Source organism: Lathyrus oleraceus, chromosome 2 (assembly GCF_024323335.1).
Source record: "Lathyrus oleraceus cultivar Zhongwan6 chromosome 2, CAAS_Psat_ZW6_1.0, whole genome shotgun sequence".
NCBI lineage: Eukaryota > Viridiplantae > Streptophyta > Magnoliopsida > Fabales > Fabaceae > Lathyrus > Lathyrus oleraceus.
The window spans coordinates 66,531,015-66,552,110 of NC_066580.1; the positions used below are offsets into that span (position 1 = coordinate 66,531,015).

Here is a 21,096-nt window from a genome sequence, read left to right on the forward strand (position 1 = left end):
ACTATCCATTCGTAGGTGCCTAAGGCTTCAGGACATCGAAATGTTGTTTTTGGGACATCCTCTTCTGTAATAAATATTTGATTATACCCAGAATATCTGTCGAGCATGCTTAAATATTCATAGCTTGCAGCGGAATCGACTAGCATTTCTGCCACTGGCATTGAATATTCATCATTTGGGGTTGTAGTATTTAGGTATCTAAAATCTATGCAAACCCTCAAAGTACCATTCTTTTTTATAACAGGCACAATATTAGCTAACCATTCGACATACCTGGCTGTGCAAATGAAATTGAAGTGAATGAGCCTTTCGACTTCTCCTTTAATCTTCGAAAGTATTGCTGGTGCAAATCGCCTTGGGTTTTGCTTCACAGGATTCTTTCTAGGCTTGATTGGCAACTTCAATTCGACCAACTCTCTGCTCAAACCAGGCATTTCACCATAGGCCCATGCAAAACAGTCTTTGAACTCTCTCAACAACTGGACTACTTCAACCTTTAGTTAAAGGTGGATATTGGCACTAATGTAAGTTGGCCTTTTTATCAATCCCTCTCCCAAGTATACTTCTTCAAGTGGATCCTGAGCCAACATTTTAATGTTTGTTGCTAGTGGATCCTTCTTGAAACCCAAAGGCTCATCATCATAGATAGCATCGAGCCTCTGGTCTCTCTCTTTGTTCTGACCCATGTCAGGTGACATTAGGTCAAAGTCCTTCCTATGACCTATTAGATGAGAAACTTCACTGGCTTCGACAACCATGTCTTTTACTTCAGCCTCTAAGGCCAGTTGTTGCTTATTTTCGGCTATGTAAGCCGAAATCCTTTTTAGCGTCGCGAACTCAATCATCATTACTGAATTCACTTCCCCAACCTGTGGGTTCAATTACAGACGCTCCTAAATATCCAAAGTCGTCTTCGCCTAATACTTCTCTGTCCCAACGAAAACCATCATAAGGGTGCAGTGACAGGGAATAATAAGCATTGTCATCAGGGGTGAATGCGAAATCGCCTGAATCACATAGAGCTATATTGGCCAAATGCTTGTTGAACTGGCGTCTGTCAGTATGATTGATAGGGGTTTTGAAGTACCCTTGATCCGCCTCTATATTTTCCACAATACCATCTGGGCGCCAAATTATTATCTTCTGGCGCATTGAGGATGGGACAGCTCCGACCCCATGTATCCACTCCCTTCCAAGCAACAAATTGTAGTTAGCCTTCGTTTCCATAATCATAAACATTATGGATCTTGTGACCATTCCTACTGTTAACTCGACTTGGATGACTCCAAGGGTGGAACCCACTTTACCTTTGTAGTTGGTAAGCACCATATTTTGAGGTTTGGCATCAATGTCATACTTGCCAATTTTCCTCAGCATGTGATGAGGAATTAAATTCACAGTCACTCCAGAATCCACCAATATTTTCTTAATAGGGATGTCTTCGACTTTTCCAGTAATGAAGAGGGGCTTGAGATGACTCTTCATGGCCTCATTGGGTCTCTCGAAGAAGGCATTTTGCTCTTCAACACAGCCATTATTCATTACGTCGTAACTTACTGGCTTATGAGCAACCATTTCTCTCTCCATGATGCTGTCGGTATCTTCGACTTCAGAAATCCGATCGAATTCCCTGGGTATCACAGACACCACCCCGACTAGAATATCTAGCGAAGCCTTTGATCCTGAGTTGAAGTTATCAGTCAACATTTTATTTTCAGCAGCCACTTGATTATATCTTTCTTTGGCTGTTTCTGCTGGATCATTTAACTTTCTGTTGATGAAGCTTAAGTCTTCCCTTTGCTTCGTAGGCACGTTGGTGATTGACTCAACTTTGTCTTTCTCACCATCCTCTCTCTGGGCTTTCCTTCTCCTTTGCTCTCTCCTTCATTGAGACCTTGTCATATGGTTTTTCCCTTTATAGTTCTCAGATACATGGGAAGTTCTTTTGTCAGTTCGAAATTCTTTACGGTAAGCTAATGACGAACCCTTTTCGACTTCGAAGCTCTGCCATTTCCCTTGACCGCGTTTCCTACCATCAGTTGGCTTGACCCACTTTCCATTCGACCCTTCTACACTAGGTTTGAAGGAAATGAGTTTAGTAGTCGGCCCTATTCGCTTGGCTTCACCAAGTTTCACCATTGGCCGTCTTGGATCATAATATCTCCTGGGGTCTAAAGCCCTTATGGGCTGAACAGCCTGATGATTTTGAAAAGCTTTGCGCCCGTCTTGGTGATTCACTCTCATTACCCTTTCGATATTTTGAGTCTCCTTCTTGTCGAACACAACACTGCACCGAGGGCACAACATGACTTCCGATTTCTTCTTCTGACACCTTTGGAGGAAGTTAGACAGCATCTTGTCCTCTTTAGGGGAGGCGATTTTGTTATATTCTTCCTGTCGACATTCATCGTCAACTTCCATGGAGGTCTCTTGGGATATATCGACCATATTGACCTCCACGTTGACATCTTCAGTGATGTCCAACTTTTGGAATTGTAACTGAATGCCCTCGGTGGCCTTGTCTATCTGTATGAAACCATCAGTGGTTTCCTTGGTGATTATCATCAGTTTGGAACCTTCAGCGTCCTCAGCGTCAGAGACATCAACATTTTTGTTGGTGATCTCTCCCACAGCTTTTTGAATGAAATCCTTAAGAGATTCCTGCTCGAAGTATTCAGAAACCTTTGCCATAACAGGTTCATTGACAAAGTCCTCAATAACTTCAGTCATGTCGAAATCCTCAGTGACTTCAACAAGGTTCACTTCTTCTAGTTCTATGTGATGGGCATCAGCTACTTGCAGAGGATTGGAGTCGATCTTCATCTGGCTCTGTGTTTTGTCTCCGAATTTGAGTCTCCCTTCCTGGATGGCATTTTGGACAAGATCCCTGAAAATAAAACATTGAGACGTTTTATGACCCAGAAAACCATGGTATTTACAAAACCCTTTTTTCTTTCTTTGTTCTAAAGGAGGTACTTTAGCACCCGGAGGTACTATCATTTGACCATCCTTAACTAATAATTCAAAAAATTTGTCACACTTTGTAACGTCGAAAGTGTAAGTTTTCTTGAGAAATTTGTCATTCTTTTCTGGTTCGACATGGTTTTTTCCATTCGAAGGCGCTAAAACTTTACACGCGTACGGTGGCCCTTGCGTCAATTCAGCAAGGTCGATCACGTTATCATTGAAGTATGAAAGTCCATGACAGGAACCTTCATCATCATTTCTGAAATCGACATAGACTACCCTTTTACCTTTATTTCTCCTAGCCTTTTCTTCCTTCAAACGTTCTAACTGTCGAACCCTATCAGCCAGTTGGGCCATATCTCTCAGATATTGGGTATCTAATTTCTTCCTAATCGAATAATCAAGGCCCCAGTGTCCATTTCGACCAATTCATGCTCTGGTATTTGTGTAAAACACCTAGCTTTGAGAAATCAAAACCTATTTAGATAGTCATCAATTAGCTCAGTAAACTTTCGTTTGATACTAATCAATTCCTTCAAACTTATCTACATTTGTCCCATGTAAAACTGCTCATGGAACATTCTCTCTAGTTGGTTCCAAGTGTGGATCGAACTTTGGGGCAAGGTGGTGAACCATGTGAAGGCATTCTTTATGAGAGAACTTGGGAAAAACTTTATCCTAAGGCTCTTATTGTTTGACATATCTCCTGTCTCAATTAAATATCTAGCCACGTGCTCGATAGTGGTTTCAGTAGTATCCCCAAAAAACTTAGTGAATTTGGGGATTTTGGTTCTAGGGGGTGCTTCTGCCTATAAGATATACTATGACAGAGGTGATATATAATTTGGCCTTCGAAGGCCGAAATTTACCCCATTTTGAACCATAATCCTCTCGACCATGGCTGCTAGATTATTATTTGCTCCCAAATCGTCATGTCGAACTTGTCATGAGATATCATCGACATTTTGGTTTCTATTTACCATTACTACCCTTGTTCCCTGGGTATTTATGGTTTGATCCTAGGGGGTACTGCTCCTCCCCCTGATTCCACATCTCATGTTACAGTTGATTTTGTGGCATTTGGTTGATAGTAAGGTCTTCTTCAAAGGTAACCTCCTGATTTTCTCTTACCCAATCCCTAGGAGAATGTTGTTGGGGCTATGGTACACCCAGGAATTCAGACATTCGCGCGACCTGCGTTGTCATCTGTTGATTCGACTGAGCCGTATTTTGAATCAGAGGAGTTAATACGGTGGTCAAGGTTTGGGTTAACATTTGGACCATCTCATAGTTACTTTCGTCCATATGTTGCCTCCGCGCTGCTGTGGAGTTATTGGTAAGACTAGGTAGTTGTGTCTGGTGCCTCAAACCTGAAGATTGGTTAGTTCGGCCCATGTTAACCCCAGACCCTTGTACTGGAGAGTTTATGTTAACCACTGGTTCTGAGAAAGTAGAACCATCATTGTGTAAACTGGCCATCATTGAAGTCGGCATTCCATATGGTTGTTCTCGACCACCAAATGGTATTGAGAAACCAGGGGGTACCAAAGGCCTGTTTGGAATATCTCTAATTGGTGGGGGAGTATGAGGAGGTCCCCTAGGCCCAATGCAGGTTAAAATCGGTTCAGTATGGGAGATCGAATACGTAGGTATCGAACTCACCATAGATGGAACTATTTCAGACACGTGCATTGTGGCCGTGTTCACCCTTATCAAAGAAGAAAGGGGCGTTATGTTACTGGTTGGTGAATTTTGAGAGTTTTGGTTATCTGGTGCATTTACATTTGCCATCCTAGTATAGGATTCTCTCCTTGGTCGTTGTTCGTTGTTTATGGTTACTTTACCACTCCTTAATAACATACAACACATCCTTTCCCAAAAAAAAGGAAAAAATGACTTAACGACCAGAACTAAAAACAATTCAAAACGCTAGCACCGTCCCACTGGGTGTGCCAATTTGTTTACCTTGAAAATTGGTAAACAACCGCTGATCTTCTAAATTTCTAAATTTGGTTACTCACAGGATCGATCAGATTGATCCTAGGACATGTGCTAATTGTTTTTAAAATGAGTTTTAGTAATCGTGAACACTTCGACAGTACTCGTGGGACTAGTGATTAAAACTTTATAGTAAAAGGCTAATATGAATTAAAGGGAGAAATTGTAAAAGACTATGATGATAACCAAATGGTAAAAGTAAGTGTTTAAAGCAAAGAAATCTTAAGACTGTGAAATAACGAAGTAAAACGAGAGTGTTTGGAATAAAGAAGTAAAGAAATGTATTTCTGGAAGAAAAGTAAAGATAAATTTGTATTGCTTTAAAATAACTAACAATGGTGTAAACAAACGTACATTCTATGATTTACGGTTCTTCACACGAGTACTTGGTAAATTTCCAGACTTTATACACACTTTGACACACCCTTATCCTAACACTAAGATCTTTTATTTATACTAAATCGAAATAATTGTTTCTGACGGCCCTTCAATCACGTCGAGACACATGGCACATTGCATGGATGTAACTATCCATTATGCTCCACGTGTACTTTTAACAGTTTCAGATAAGAGCAAAGTTCCCTCCTTAATTTGAATTTTGAATCTCCAATTGAAAATCGTTTTTAACCATTTTAAGAAATATTTCTGAAGTCTCAATTGCATGCTGACTTTTATTACCCTTATCCAGTCGAAACACCTCTACCTGGTCGAACATCTTCTCCTGGTCGAAACATCTCTACATAGGATTTCCCTTTTGGTAATTCTTTAGTGGGCATCAAAATTATGAGCTAATAGATAGTAAGTGCATTACTTTCCACCACGAGCTAAGGTCCGTGGTGAAAAGTTGGATAACACGTTACATTTCACCATGGTTGGAAATTTTAACCGTGGTGAAATATGGCCAATCCACTTTCACCATAGTTAGAAGTTCCAACCGTGGTAAAAAAGTGAGCCCAAAATTTTCATTTTTGCCGCATGTTTTGGCTGACTACATTGATAAATTCTATCCTAATATAGAATATTAAATATTTTTAATATAACAACAACGACAAGAACAATAAGAACAATAACAATAACAATAAGAACAAGAACAAGAAAAGAAAGAAGAAGAAGAAGAAGAACAACAAAACAAAATCAATAAAATCATTAAACATTAAATCTTAACAACATCAACATTAAATATTTTACATAGCACAACAACAACAACTAACATTGCTAACTTGAATCCATGTTTTTCTTGCCTTGTTCAAGTTGGAGAAAAGATGACAGAGTTCCAAAACTTGTTAATGAAAGAAATAATGTTTTTTTGAGTTTCGTTTATGGAATAAATGATGTTTTCGAGTTTGATTTAGTGTAGAAATAGAGTTTCATAAATGAAAGATGAAGTTTGAAGGTAGAAGATGAAGTTCATCTAGGATGAATGAACATGGAGCTTTATATGTCTTAAAAATGTAATTTGTTTTTAATTTTAAAAAAATAAAAATAAGAAGACACTACTTTTCATCAAAATTGGAATTAGGCATGGCAACGAGGCAAAGCAGAAGCAGGTTTAAGCATTACCAGCCACGCCTTGCCCCTAGACCCAATCGGGGGTAACAATTGACCCTGCCCCCACCCCAACAAGGAACAGGTTTTCCCGCTCTACCCCCACCTCACCCGCATAAACTATATTTTTTTTAAAATATTTATTTTTCATAGCTATAAAAATCAATAATTAAATTAAATATTTCATCATTTAAAAAATAATTATAATACTTGACCATTTTCACTTAATTTGTATTTTCAAAGTAATGAATAATAATTTAATAAACTTGATATTTTAAGATTAAGAAATGTTAACGAGTAATAGTGTTATAAAAAATAAGGATAATAAATTAATTTTAATAGGAGGCTGCTAGTGTGGGGCGTGTAATAGCATCCCCCACCCCCGCCCTCGTAATTAATAAATTGGAATTTTCCCGCAGTTGCCCCCACCCTTAATTAAATCGGAGGCTACAAGTTTGATTTAGTCAGGACTTTTTTGCCATGACTAGTTGGAATTCCAACTTAGTGAAAAGTGAGTTAAAAATAAATAAAAAACAAAATTGTTGGTGCTCAGATTCAAACCCATGATCAAACGCCACTTTTCACCACAATTATAATTTCAACCATGGTAAAAAGTGGCTTAAAATAAATAAAAAACGAAACTGTTGGTGCTGTAATTCGAACCCATGACCAGACGTCACTTTTCATCATGATTGAAAACTTTGACTATGGTAATAAGTGGCTTAAAAATGAAAATTAACGGAATGCATCTAATTAAATAGATTCTACCATAATGAATACTTTTGTCAAAGTGAAACTTTGTTATGAAATCTACTTTTTATAGTAGTGTATGGTGCAAAACACGGCAACATCACCATCAGTCTCCATTGCCACAGTCATGTGGTATTTATACAACTCCTATAGAAATGTAAATCTAGCATGACACCTTATGATGTCATCCATATCCTTTTGGGCACCACTTGGGTTAGTTCCCAAGTATTACACCATCATGTCTAGTGCATCAAGTCTAGAGATTTTGGAGTGGTTTAATAATCTTTCATTGACCGTAAGATGTAGTGGGGATGACACATCATTAAGTGTAATGTACATCTCACCAATCAAAAGATGAAAAGATGAGATCTCTCCACAAAAGCTGACAACATACCATGATTAATAACATTATAATCAATCATGCATACATCTTGCAGTCCAAATTACTGCATGACATCATGAAATCATTTCTCGCCATGCTGCTGTAGTTTCACAATCTTCTTACTGTGGTTAATGCATTTCCAAGTCTCACGGTAATGTATAAAAAATACATCATAGTAAAAGAAATGCAAATATATAACACATATGTTTAAAAGAATAAATACATATTCATTTTACCTCTCCACCCATACGTGCCTAGAAGCATGGTTTACATACATAGGAAATAATGAAGTATCTTAAAAAAACATCAAGAACAATATGTTGATTAATTTATGGACTTCCATTAGTATGGGGATACACTTCCAGTCTAATTTATGACAAAATGAGGACAACTCACTTACGAGTTGCTATGGTGTGATCTTTTGGATGCGTTCTAAAGTGTAGTTTTGAATTTGAGAGACATTTATGATTATTTTTAGCGATGTGTAAGGACCACTAATTATATATTGAGTAGTCCCCAATTAAAAACTATATAAAGTTTTCTGATTAAAATAAATAATACATTGAACAAAAATATATTTTAAAATTTAATTCAAATCAACACTCCTGTTCATCAAATATATTTTCAAGTCATTGATTTCCAAATTTCCCAAATTAGACGGTATGTTAAGCCATAATTTATAAATTAATTTTTACAAAATTTTATACAAAATATAAGTTATTTTGTATTTGCTCCACTATGATAATTTTTTTTTAAATCAAGAAAATTATTAGGAGAAACTAATGTTTTAAAAATCGGACCGATCATCGAACCTGTGAAGGTATTGAATCATTGATTCATTGATCGAATCATTAGATCATTGGTCGAACCGCATGATTAAACCAGATAAAATCGGAAAAATCGGTTAAATAAATCTGTCACTATAACAAAACTATATAAGTATTAAACTGGTTGAACTAAATGACTCAGTGACTAAAAAAAATCAATAACACCTAAATTTTTTTAATATATAATAATTTCACAAGTTCATAATTTAAATTCAAATTTGAGTCAAGTAATTGATTTTAATTTTAACCAAAGTATCAATCTCAAATATAAACTTATGTTTGTTGTCTATCTAACCTGCATTACCATTTACTTTATGCAATATCCCATGTCAACTAATAGAAATCAATGATATCAATCACATAAGGAAGAAAATAGAGTATGTTCAAATTCCGCAATCTACTAATGATATAATACTGCAATAACCTCTAATCACTATATTTAACACACACCAATTTTTAAATTGTTTTTTCTAACTCAAATTCGATAGAGTTTCATACATTTAATTTTAACATGAACATAAAGAAACTCATGCTATAATTAAAAAATCATAAATACGTTTTAGCTAAGAAATTATTTATATTAGAAGTAAATATAAACTAAACCTAATTACAATTCAAAAGCATACATTGATATAAACCTACCGAGTTTTTAGGTTGATATATATGAACCACTTTGTAAAGAATCCAAGTTCACGAATTCATGAGAGAGAAAAGAGAAAAGGAAATAAAATCCGAGAGGTAGCGACTGGAGGTGCGGAAGCCGGAGAGCAAGAGAGTGGTGGAGGAGAGACGACAGAAAATAGTGCGGTGAACAAGGAACTTTTTTTAGTTTTGACGGCGATTGAAAATGACGACCGAAAACACTAAAAAAAGAAAATAATATCAATTTTTCATTATATTTATTTTAAAAAAATAATGAAAAACGATGTCTTTTTTGATAAAAAAAAGAAAGCACTTAAACTGTCAATATTTTAATTTTTATCGGTGTACACCAGTTTTTACCGGATTCCATCAGTTCAATTACATAACCGATCCAACAACTGAATCAGATCAGGTGCCATTTTGTTGGAAATCCCCCAAAACCTATGGATAATTTCAATCAATCTTGATGAACAAGATTGTTATTACCCACACAATAGCAATGAAAAGAAAGAACAATAGAGAAAGAAAGAGTGTAAAGAACGATGAAGGAGAAGAATAATATAAATTCTACAGAGTTTCTCTCTGCCCATAAACTGTGGGAAACTTCTTATTCACTTTGCAACTGTAAAATACTGTGAATTACAAGTGTTATGAATTTTCTATTCACCTAATTACAAAAATAAGGGTTACTCCCTCTATTTATAGATTTAGGTTAACTTGGACCTCAAGTCAAAACCCAAAACTATAAAAGCCCAAAATAGCTAACACTACTAAAATAGGCCTAAGTCGAAATCATGTGTGAAGCAACATGCTTCGACACACTAACACAACTCAACACACTAGGTGGTTCGACACTTCCTTGTTCTGTCGAGCAACCTGCTTCGACACAAGGAATTACAATTCAACACATCACCTAATTCATTGTGTCTAAGCTATATACATTCATCATAACTCATAGTCTTTTGAACACTTCGACCTGCACTCCCTTTGTCATGATGTCTACAATCTGATTCTCAGTTCTGCAGTGTTCCACATTCATCTTCCCATCTGCTACCTGCTCTCGAAGATAATGGAACCTCATCTCGATGTGCTTGCTTCGACCATGTGCTATCGGATTCTTCGCCAGATTGATAACTGACATGCTGTTGATCTTCATGGTAATTGCTCCATGACTCTTCGTTGTTATTTCTTCGACCAGATTCACCATCCATGTTGCTTGACATGCACAAAGAGAAGCATCTATGTATTCTGATTCGCACGACGATAATGCCACTACTAGTTCTTTTCTCGAACTCCAAGCAACTGGTGCACCACCTAGCATAAACACATAGCTAGCTGTGGATTTGCGATCCTCAGCATCACTACACTAACTTGAGTCGGTGTATCCCACTAATTTGCATTCTTTTCCTTCATCAGCTGCAGGAAATAAAATTCCATAGTCGAGAGTTCCTTTCAGATACCTTAGTATCCTCTTCACCGCTGCTAGATGTGATACCTTTGGCTTCTGCATGAACCTACTCACCATACCTACACTGTATGCTAAGTCAGGCCTTGTGTGACAAAGGTATTGAAGTGACCCAATAAGTCTTCTATATTGGGTTGGGTCGACATCATCTTCATCTGAATCTTTCGACAGTTGTAATCTGGATTCAGCTGGAGTCGAAGTTGGGTTGCAATTTTGCATCACAAATCTCTTGAGTATTTCTCCTGTATACCTTTTTTGGTACATCATTAAACCTCTACCACTCTTGTAGAATTCAATGCCAAGGAAATATGAAATATCACCCAGATCTGACATTTCGAATTCCTCATTGAGATCATCTTTGAAGTCTTCGATCTCCTTCTTGCAGTTACATGTTATCAATAGGTCATCGACATAGAGGCATAGTATAAGCAATTCACTCTTGCTTCTTCTTACATATACTCCATATTCATATTTGCACTTCACAAATTCCTTCACCCTTAGAAAGCCATCTATCTTCTTGTTCCAAGCTCTTGGAGCTTGTTTAAGTCCGTACAGGGCTTTATGCAGCTTGTACACTTTTCTTTCTTCACCTTGTTTCACAAACTCAACTGGTTGTGCAACATAAACTTCTTCTTTTAAGGGGCCATTGAGGAATGCACATTTCACATCCATCTGACACATCTTCCAGTTGTTCATGTTTACTAGACCAATAACCAACCTAATTGTTTCGACCCTAGTAACAGGCGTAAAAACTTCATCGAAGTCGATTCCTTCTTTCTGAAGAAATCCTTTCGCCACAAGTCTCACCTTGTGTCGAGTCACTTCTCCTTTGGGATTCAACTTCACCTTGTATACCCACTTCACATCGATTGCCTTCTTGTCTTGGGGAAATTCGACAAGTGACCAAGTGTTGTTGACTTCGATTGACTTCAATTCTTCGTCCATTGCTTTCATCCACTTCGAATCTTTCAATGCCTCAACTGCATTGACAGGTTCAACATCTGCGTAGAAAGCATAATGTACCAGCTCACATTCTTCATTGACCATATCATCTGATGTAATCACACATTCTTGCAACCTTGCAGGCATGTGTCTTGTTCTTTGAGGTCTGCTTGTACTTGCTTCACATCTGACTTCTTCCTGTCAAACTTCTCTTTCGACTTCACTAGCTGTTTCATCACAAAAGATTCTCACTGAATCTTTCTTGATATTCTCAGTCCAATCCCACTCCTTAAGCTCATCTATGATCACGTCCCTGCTGATCACTACTTGCTTATTCACTGGGTCGAACAACTTGTATCCTCCAGTCAAAAAATATCCTATCAGGATCATCTGACTCGACTTGTCATCAAGTTTTCTTCTCAACTGATCTGAAACATGTCTATGTGCTATAGATCCAAACACCCTCATATGACTCAAGCTAGGCTTGACACCAGACCAACATTCTTCTGGCGTGGTTCCTTCTAGCTTCTTCGTCGGACATCTGTTTAGGATATATGTCGCAGTCGACACAACTTCTCCCCATAATTCTTTGGGTAGATGCTTGCCTTTCGACATACTTCTAACCATATTCATAATGGTTCTATTCTTCCTTTCTGCGACTCCATTATGTTGTGGAGTGTAGGGTGGAACCACCTCATGCACAATCCCTTCTTTCACACATAATGCATCGAAATCTTTCGACACATATTCTCCACCACCATCAGTCCTCAAAATCTTGATCTTTCGTCCGCTCTATCTTTTGACCATAGATTTAAACTTGGCAAATACCTCGATCACTTCACTTTTCTTCTTGATCAGGTAAGACCATAGTTCTCGACTGAAATCATCTATGAATGTAACAAAGTATTTGTTACCTCCAATAGAATCCATCTGGAGAGAACCACATACATCAGAGTATATGACTTTAAGAATTGTCTTCGACCTGCTTCCTGCATCCTTACTGAAGTTGTTCTTATGCTGCTTCGCCTGCACACATTCTTCACAGACTTCGTTTGGAATGTCGATTTCTGGTAATCCTTAAACCATATTTCTTCTATTCAAATCTCTGATGTCTTTGAAATTGAGATGGCCAAGTCTATAATGCCATATCCATTCATCTCTGTTGGCTGCTGTTGCAAGGCACTTATGCTCCATCACATTTAGTTCAATCTTGAAGGTTCTATTCTGAGACATTAGAGCCTTCAAGATCAACCTTCCATTTGAGTCGAGAACTCTCATCATCTTGTCTTCGATCGACACCTTGTAGTTCTTTTCAACCAACTGCCATGTGCTGAGCAAATTACTCTTCATGCCTGGTATGTACAACACATTTGAAATTACTAACCTTTTGCCATCTTTCCTCATAATCAGAACATCACCAACACCTTCAGCTGCTAGAGTGTTGTCATTTGCAAATTTCACCATGTTCTTCATTGAGAGCTTTATGTTGACAAACCAATCTTTTCTTCCAGACATGTGTGATGAGCACCTTGAGTCCAAGTACCACTGGTCCTTGAATCCCTCTTCTTCTCTTGTTGTAACCATCAGCAACGTCTCTTCTTCTTCGTGTTTCGCCAGCTTTGCATAAGTTTCTTGATTCTTCTGCTTTTCTGGACAATCACTAGAATAGTGACCATACCTTTGACAATTGTAACACTGAATGTGACTCTTGTCTGGCTTTTGACCACCACCTCTTCCTCTACCTGCAACGCCACCTCTTTGGTTGCCTTGGTTCCAGGATTTTCTCTAATTCGACCAGTTTCCTTCTTACTGATTCGACCAGTTGAATTGTTGTAGTCTCATCTGCCTTTGTTGCCATTCCAGCTTCCTTTGCCTTTTCTTTCTTTTGCTGATTGAGTCTGCAAAGCCATATCACTCTTCGACTTTCTTGCAGCTCTTTCAACCATTCTTTGTTCATGAGATTCAAGTGTCCCTTGAAGCTCTTCCTTTGTCAATTTTGACAAATCTTTCGACTCTTCTATGGCTACTACCACGTGGTCGAACTTTGGAGCCAATGACCTCAAGATCTTTCCAACAACAGATCTTGATGTCAACACTTCTCCACATACCTTGATTTAATTCACCAGTTTCGTAACCTTGGTGAAGAAATTAGTTATGTTTTTATTGTCTTCCATCTGAAGCAATTCATACGTTCTTTTGTGAGTTTGTAACCTCACCTCTTTCACATTCTCCGCACCTCCAAACGATTTCTCCATAATTTCCCATGCTTCTTTCGCTGACTCTGCATCACCAACCTTTTCAAAGTTATCTGCATCAACATATTGATGGATTATAAAGAGAGCTTTATAGTCTTTCTTCTTCAATTCTTTATGTGCAACCTTTTCTTGATCTGTCGCGGCTTTTGCAAGCGTTGCTACTTTCTTCACAAGATCCCAAAGATCTTGATAACAGAACACAATCTTTATCTGCTTACACCAATTCTCATAATTGTTGTTCTTGAGAATCAGAAGATTTGCTGGGAAATGCCCGTTTAGATGATTTGTTGCCATGGTGATTTTCTTCCCACAGATCGATTAACTGGAGCTCTTATACCAGATGTTGGAAATCCCCCAAAACCTATGGAAAATTTCAATCAATCTTGATGAACAAAATTGTTATTACCCACACAATAGCAATGAAAAGAAAGAACAATGGAGAAAGAAAGAGTGTAAAGAACGATGAAGGAGAAGAAGAATATAAATTCTATAGAGTTTCTCTCTGTCCACAAACTGTGGGAAATTTCTTATTCACTTTGCAACTGCAAAATAGTGTGAATTACAAGTGTTATGAATATTCTATTCACCTCATTACAAAATATAAGAGTTACTCTCTCTATTTATAGATTTAAGTTAACTTGGACCTCAAGGCAAAACTCAAAACTATAAAAGCCCAAAATAGCTAACACTACTAAAATAGGCCTAAGTCGAAATCCTATGTTAAACAACATGCTTCGACACACTAACACAACTCAACACACTAGGTGGTTCAACACTTCTTTGTTCTGTCGAGCAACCTGCTTCGACATAAGGAATTACAATTCAACACATTTTGGTTCCCGATTCAACCGATCCGACCGACCGACCAGGTCCGGTTTTTAAAACTATGCGATAAACTAATCCGAATACTTTAATTTCTTAATTAATTTATGATTTTTTTTATAGTGATTTTTTTTTAAAACTATCAAATGGGCCTAGCAAACAACTAAATATATTTCCTCCCTATTCTCTACGCCGCCGTGACACCGCCGAATCGCGACCCGCTTTTACTCACACACTCAACTTCAACTTTGTTATCACACATTGAAACTTCCTCTCATAAATCAAATGGAAACTACACAAGAAGAACCGTCTCCTTCCAACACTCACACTCCAAACTCCACCAATACCGACGCACAAACCAACAACAACAACCACATCGACGACGAAGAAGACGAAGACGACGACGAAGAAGAAGAATACGATGAAATCGACGACGATGACGAACCGAATCAACGAATTCCTCAATCCTCAGAATCCAAATTACGAGAGCAGCGTTTCAGAGTGGAAGCCTTTTCCCGTCGATTAACAACGGAACTAGTCCCAATCCGAGTCCACGACGTAATAATAAACGGAAACGCGAAGACGAAGGATTGGATAATCGAAGCCGAACTCAATGGAATCGAGAAAGCCACTACAATGCAGGAACTCATGCAAGCTTCGCAAATCGCTATTTCAAGGCTTCAAGGGCTTGAAATCTTTGATTCTTGCAATGTTAAGCTCGAAGCTGGACCTCGAGAATTGCCAGGCACCGCTAATGTTATCGTCGATGTTGTTGAGACCGATAGCAAACTTTCTGGTGGATTTGGTGTTTATATGAAACCATCGGTACTCTCTTATTTTTCTCTTTTTCATAATGTGTTGACTCTGTGAGAAATCTTACTTTAGAAATCTAGTGAGATATATGCAAATATAGTGAAGTTTTGCAGTTTATGCGAGTATTTGTGTATATATAAGAAAGGAATGTATGAAGTGAGAGCTTGAGAAGTGAGAAGATTAATGTGTGTTTATTTCAATAGTTTTTCTATTGTGTTTGAGATATGAATGAAGAAAATGAAAACAATCTAATGTGTTTTTTTATTTTTTCTGTGGAAATTATGTGATGCTTTTTGTAGGTTAGTACATGGACTTCTGAAGGAACGGTTAAGTATAAGAATATTTTTGGTTATGGTGATATATGGGATGCTTCTTTAGCCTATGGTGGCAGCCAAGCGACAGAGGTGAGCTTAGGGGTGTATGCTCCTCGCCTCAAAGGGGTTTTAACTCCTCTTGTAGCACGAATGTTCATGCTTTCTCAAGATTGGCAGGAGTTTTCTTCGTATAAAGAGCAGTTGTTAGGCATGTCTCTTGACTTGATTTCAACAAAGCACCAGGACTTAGTATACACTCTTGGATGGCGTGCCTTAACAGATCCATTACAAATGGCATCAAAATCTGTAAGGAGACAGCTGGGCCATGGGTTACTCTCGTCTTTGAAGTATACATTAAAGTTTGATAGGAGAGATTCGCCTATTAGGCCTACAAAAGGATATGCTTTTGTTTCCACCACTCACTTTGGTGGTCTTACACCGGATCACCGGAGCTCGCGGTTTCTGCGCCAGGTAAGATTAATTCCTCCAGTGACTTCAATTTATCTGTTTCGCCGCAATTTAATGTGTTACGCATGAAGTATAATAACCTTCTAACGAGTAACAGTGCTTTCAAACTTATTGAAAAAAAATATTGGCAAAGGCTAGAATTTCTAAATTGGTGCAGTGCAGCTCAGATGTTTGAAAATGAGTCGATGAATTATTAAGCATAAAATTAGGTTTAAACTATAGATGTTTTGGGAATGGTAGGCACTCATCTCCTTGGTCAGGGAAGCAAATTTCAGACCCTGTTCCCATAGAAGAGAATCTGCAGTTCTGTCTGTTGTTTATTAGAATTCAGACAACCTTCAGCTTATATTTTGTTGGTTATGGAGAAAGAATGATACTGGCTACTCTGCCTTGGTGCATAATCATAAAAGTATCAGTACTAAAACTTGATTGGATATTTGGATATATATAGCCTTATGTTTCTTTATTGGGTTTCTTTGAGAGTGAGATGCTAGGATTTCAATTTGGTGCAATTGTCTAGGGAGGGCTTTCACACGCATGAGGTTTGAGGAACACTTGCCTTACAACCAATTTTGCTCGAAGTTATGTGAAGTGCCCTCAAATGATTGAATTGAATGTTTAGAAAATAAGGTCTCAGTGATTTCTTCTTCTAATGAATGACTGTTAATTATGTGCATGCTTCATAGAGGTGTACATGTGGTTAACTATTATGCCAGGATAAACTAACCAGAACCAAGATTTAAATGGACAAACAATGATCCACTAACCTACAACCCAACTAAACCACCCTTTTAATGTGTATTTTAGGAGAAAGGCCTAAAATAATAGTCATGATGGCAGTTATTTCTATCTTGGATGTTTTCTTGTAGAATATATATTTCAAATGGATGGTTTCATTGGCTTATAGGCTAATGGATCATTCTCTGGTCCATTTAACTCTTGGTTCCGATCATCATCCTTGATGAGTAATAGATTATAGAAGTATTACCCTATGAACGTCAGAACAGTCAAACAATTTTTTCTTCAGGCGGGGGGGCTGTTTCTGGAAGATAATACGATCTGAGGGATATACCATTTGCAACTCAGTCAATGCGTGGAAGTATACTATGAGAGTTCATGGTTTGGATATATTGATGGATTGGGTCAAAAACCAAATTATCAAAATTGCTTCCTAGTTAAGATTTCAAAAACTGGTTGTTAACACCAGCCTGAAAAACAATAAGAATCACCAAACCAGGAAGCAAATGTACCGTAAGTGTGGTGAAGAGAAGAGAAAAAATAGGAACACACAATGTATCGCAAGCGATTAGCACCAGCTGCATAGTCTGCCACTGCAAACCGTGTGCGGAAGTACTGTTGCCCTGAGTGGAAGACCGTGCGCGGAGGTACTGTTGCCCTGAGTGCGGAGGTTTTGCCGACAGTCTTGTGAATCTAGAACAAGATGATTTGTATAAGTTAGATCCAGATCTCGAGTTGCTCTATCTCTGCTGTCATTTCCATCTCCGTCCAGCAAACCATCTGGCCTGTCAAGCAGCATCCACTGGAGTTAACATGTGCCTTCTGTTGAGATGGCAGAACATGGCTCCACCAGCTCTAGCACCATCACCTAATTTGTGTGTGTCTTACGGGTGTTGGACACTGATTCAAAGAGTGTCAAAACAAAGAAAAAAACCATTTTTTAGGTGGACACTTGTTTGACTTTTCCGATACTTGTAAGACTTTATCAACACATGTCATACGGGTGTCATACAAGTGTCGGATACCGATGTGTGTTGGACACCGCGACACGCCTACTCTTAGAAGTGTCCGTGCTTCATAGATCAGAATAGCAATTACCTTCTGCATTAGCGAGTTAGTCAGAAAGTCTTTGGCCATGAGCTGGATTTGGACATCCAATTTATAGCGGGGCATAGAAAAACCGGATAATCCAACTCTGTTTAAGTGGGTCAATTAAACCATTTTTATAGAAATCTGGATTTTTAAATATGGTTTTGGATATGGATATGGGTTTTAGCATACAGCCAGTTATTCTGTGCACCCCTAACTAATATGATATGTCAAAAGAAGCCATATGATGAATGCATTTTGGTAGAAATAATTCCTTGTTCCATTTAAGGTTATTGGATGTTGATACCCAATTCAACTTTCATACGACATATTTATCTCTTTTACAAAGTTAAATAATAACAGTTATATTTCTATGCTCTTGTGATTAATTCAGGGCTTGGATTAAAAGTCATATAATATAGAAAACAAGAAATTAAAATAAAGGAATCAAACTGCCCCGGAATTGATTGTTTTATATAATTTTTTACTGCCTATCACTATAATTAGCATTAAGTGTCTGTTTTACATTTCATGCCATTTGTTTTCCGTGGAGGCATTTGCACTAAATTGAGCTTTAACCCTGTCTTTTCTTTCCCCATCTTAATGATTTTTATTTTAAGATTGAATGTGGTTTTAGCAAATCCATGTGGAATGGCAACAAAATGGGTATCTGTGTTAAAAAGATTCCACCATGGTGGGGTCTAGGTAAGGGTTGGATCATATGTGGATCTATTGCAGGAAGCCTTACCTTGTATTTGCAAGAGAGGTTGATTCCACAACTTGAATCAGTGACCTCCTAGTCACATAGTATCAACTCTAGGAGAAAAAAGTCATTTAGTATTGGCTTGTATGTCAGTCCTTGTTATTATGAGTAGTTTGGATATGCAGCCATGATAATCTAGTGTCTGAAGCAGTGAAGCTAATACCTGTGATAGCTCACTGGAAGGTGTTAAAAAGGAGGGTAACCCAATAAAATTGTGGTTTCCGTTAAGGAATTAGTCATAAGAATCACACTCTGGTCATAATATTTTTCCCAGTGAGTTGCTATGGATGATTTTTATTACAGTAATGGTTGGGCACGGGAAAACCTTAAAGGCACGAACCATGGCCACAGTAACAAATATGCATTTTTGTCTGACAATTTTGCTGCAATAATTTATTTTCTCTCTGCTCTTTATTAGAACTTTTTTTCTCAAAATGTCTGTTAATTCTTCTAATGCAGGAGTTTGATGCTCGCCTTGCTGTCCCTTTTGGATTTTTTAATACAGCATTGAACCTTGGCATATCTGCTGGGGCTGTGTTTCCATGGGGGCAAGGGTTCAGGACCAAGCCATCTCCCCTGCCCGAAAGGTTTTATTTGGGTGGGGATTTCTCTCCAGTTTGCACCCTAGGAGGACCAACAACATTATGGGGATTTAAAACTAGGGGAGTAGGCCCTACTGAACTGCGGAGGCAAAGAAGAGATGAATCAAATGATGACAGTGGTGATTCATCTACGCATGACTTCATTGGAGGAGATCTTGCTGTTACTGCCTTTGCAGACCTCTCTTTTGATCTTCCTATTAGGTGGTTGAGAGAGCAAGGAATACATGCACATGTTTTTGCTGGTTCTGGGAATGCTGCTAAATTAACTCAGAGCGAATACATGCATTTTTCTCCTCGGAAGTTCTTAGATTCGTTTCGGCTGTCTGTTGGATGTGGAATTGTTATTCCTACTAGACTCTTCCGCTTAGAGGTTAGCTTCAGTTTTAAATTCTTATCTTTCATATATGAAGTTCTTAATAATATAATAATACTATTTGCATGCAGTTCTGGTCCATAGTGTATAGTTTTCCTGAAGCTACCTGTTGTATAAACTTGTATTTGAATATAGTAACATATTTAATGTTTTGGGGAAACAATCTACTGAATTAAACACTTCGCCTCTCATTTGATTTGGCGTTTGCTCATTTTCTATTAAAATTTTCTATGATTTATTCACCGGCATATTTGTTGTTTCAGGTTAACCATTTCCACATTCTTAGGAAGGATGAGCATGATCGTGGGAAGACTGGATTTCGGTTCAGCTTCTCAGCTCCTTTGTAGCAGCTGAGTTCTCTCTTTTTCTACTGGTTATGTAGCTCTTCAAACATTAAATTTTGTTTGTTCGCCAACGCATAGACATTACTATATTTTCATTTTCTCACCGTTTTAACTTACGTTTTGACAATCAAGAGAGGTCACTGTTTTATATGATGCATCGGCCAAGGCTCGTAAGAATCTTGTTTTGAAGTGATATCACTCCTTTAGCAGATGACAAGCAGATGCTGATTGCACCGCAAAGGTGGATGAAATTCGAAAATAATGAATTAATGTACTGCATTCTGTGATTTTAGAAATAACTTTTATTTTGCGCCAATAACTATTCTTAGTACTGTTTTAGATATCATCCTTATCAATTTGCTGCATATTGTGTAGTCTTTACTATAAAAATGTTTTTGTTTCAAGCTGTGTCTGGATTAATTGGAAAGAAGAAAAAGGAAAGAGAATAATACTAGGTTTCATTATTTTAATTATTTTAGTACTGCGCCAATATCACAAAGCTGGTTTTTATTTGAATAGTCAACTTATCTTTTTATCCTTGTCTTTTTATTTGAATAGTCAACTTATCTTTTTATCCTTGTCTTTTTATTTGATGAAGGTTATATAATATTGATCTAGTGATAAGGTGAACCTTGCGATGCACAAGGATGATTACAGAAAAAGATGCCATCTTTCTTCTGAAAAAATGATACGAAAAACATATAATAATTAACAGTGAACTCAACCACTTGTATGTATAAAACTCAACAATGTTTTGTTGAGAGAAGTGGGATGGAGTTTTAAGAATGTTGTATTTTGAAGGTTAGAAGGAAATGAAGCTCCTTACTCAATGTTGACTTTTTAAGAAAAATTTTTGGTAAAATTTTATTTACTTTTCTTTCAGCTGAATTCTAGTTAATACTAGTAAGAGTAAGAGCTATGGAGTTGAAGAGCAAAGAATAAAAAAGAAAGTCACACAACTCCCGTAACACACGGAATAAGCATGGAAAATTATAAA

At 37.6% G+C, this 21,096-nt stretch overlaps 1 protein-coding gene across 1 annotated transcript; it reads left to right on the forward strand.

Moving 5' to 3' along the window:
- Positions 1 to 14,735: 14,735 nt before the first annotated feature.
- On the forward strand, positions 14,736 to 20,572 carry LOC127118128 (uncharacterized). The gene is made up of 4 exons (XM_051048274.1): positions 14,736 to 15,420; positions 15,708 to 16,193; positions 19,240 to 19,752; positions 20,019 to 20,572. The coding sequence occupies exons 1-4, from the start codon at positions 14,881 to 14,883 to the stop codon at positions 20,100 to 20,102; spliced, it is 1,623 nt and encodes a 540-aa protein (XP_050904231.1). The 5' UTR covers positions 14,736 to 14,880; the 3' UTR covers positions 20,103 to 20,572.
- The last annotated feature ends 524 nt before the right edge of the window (positions 20,573 to 21,096 follow it).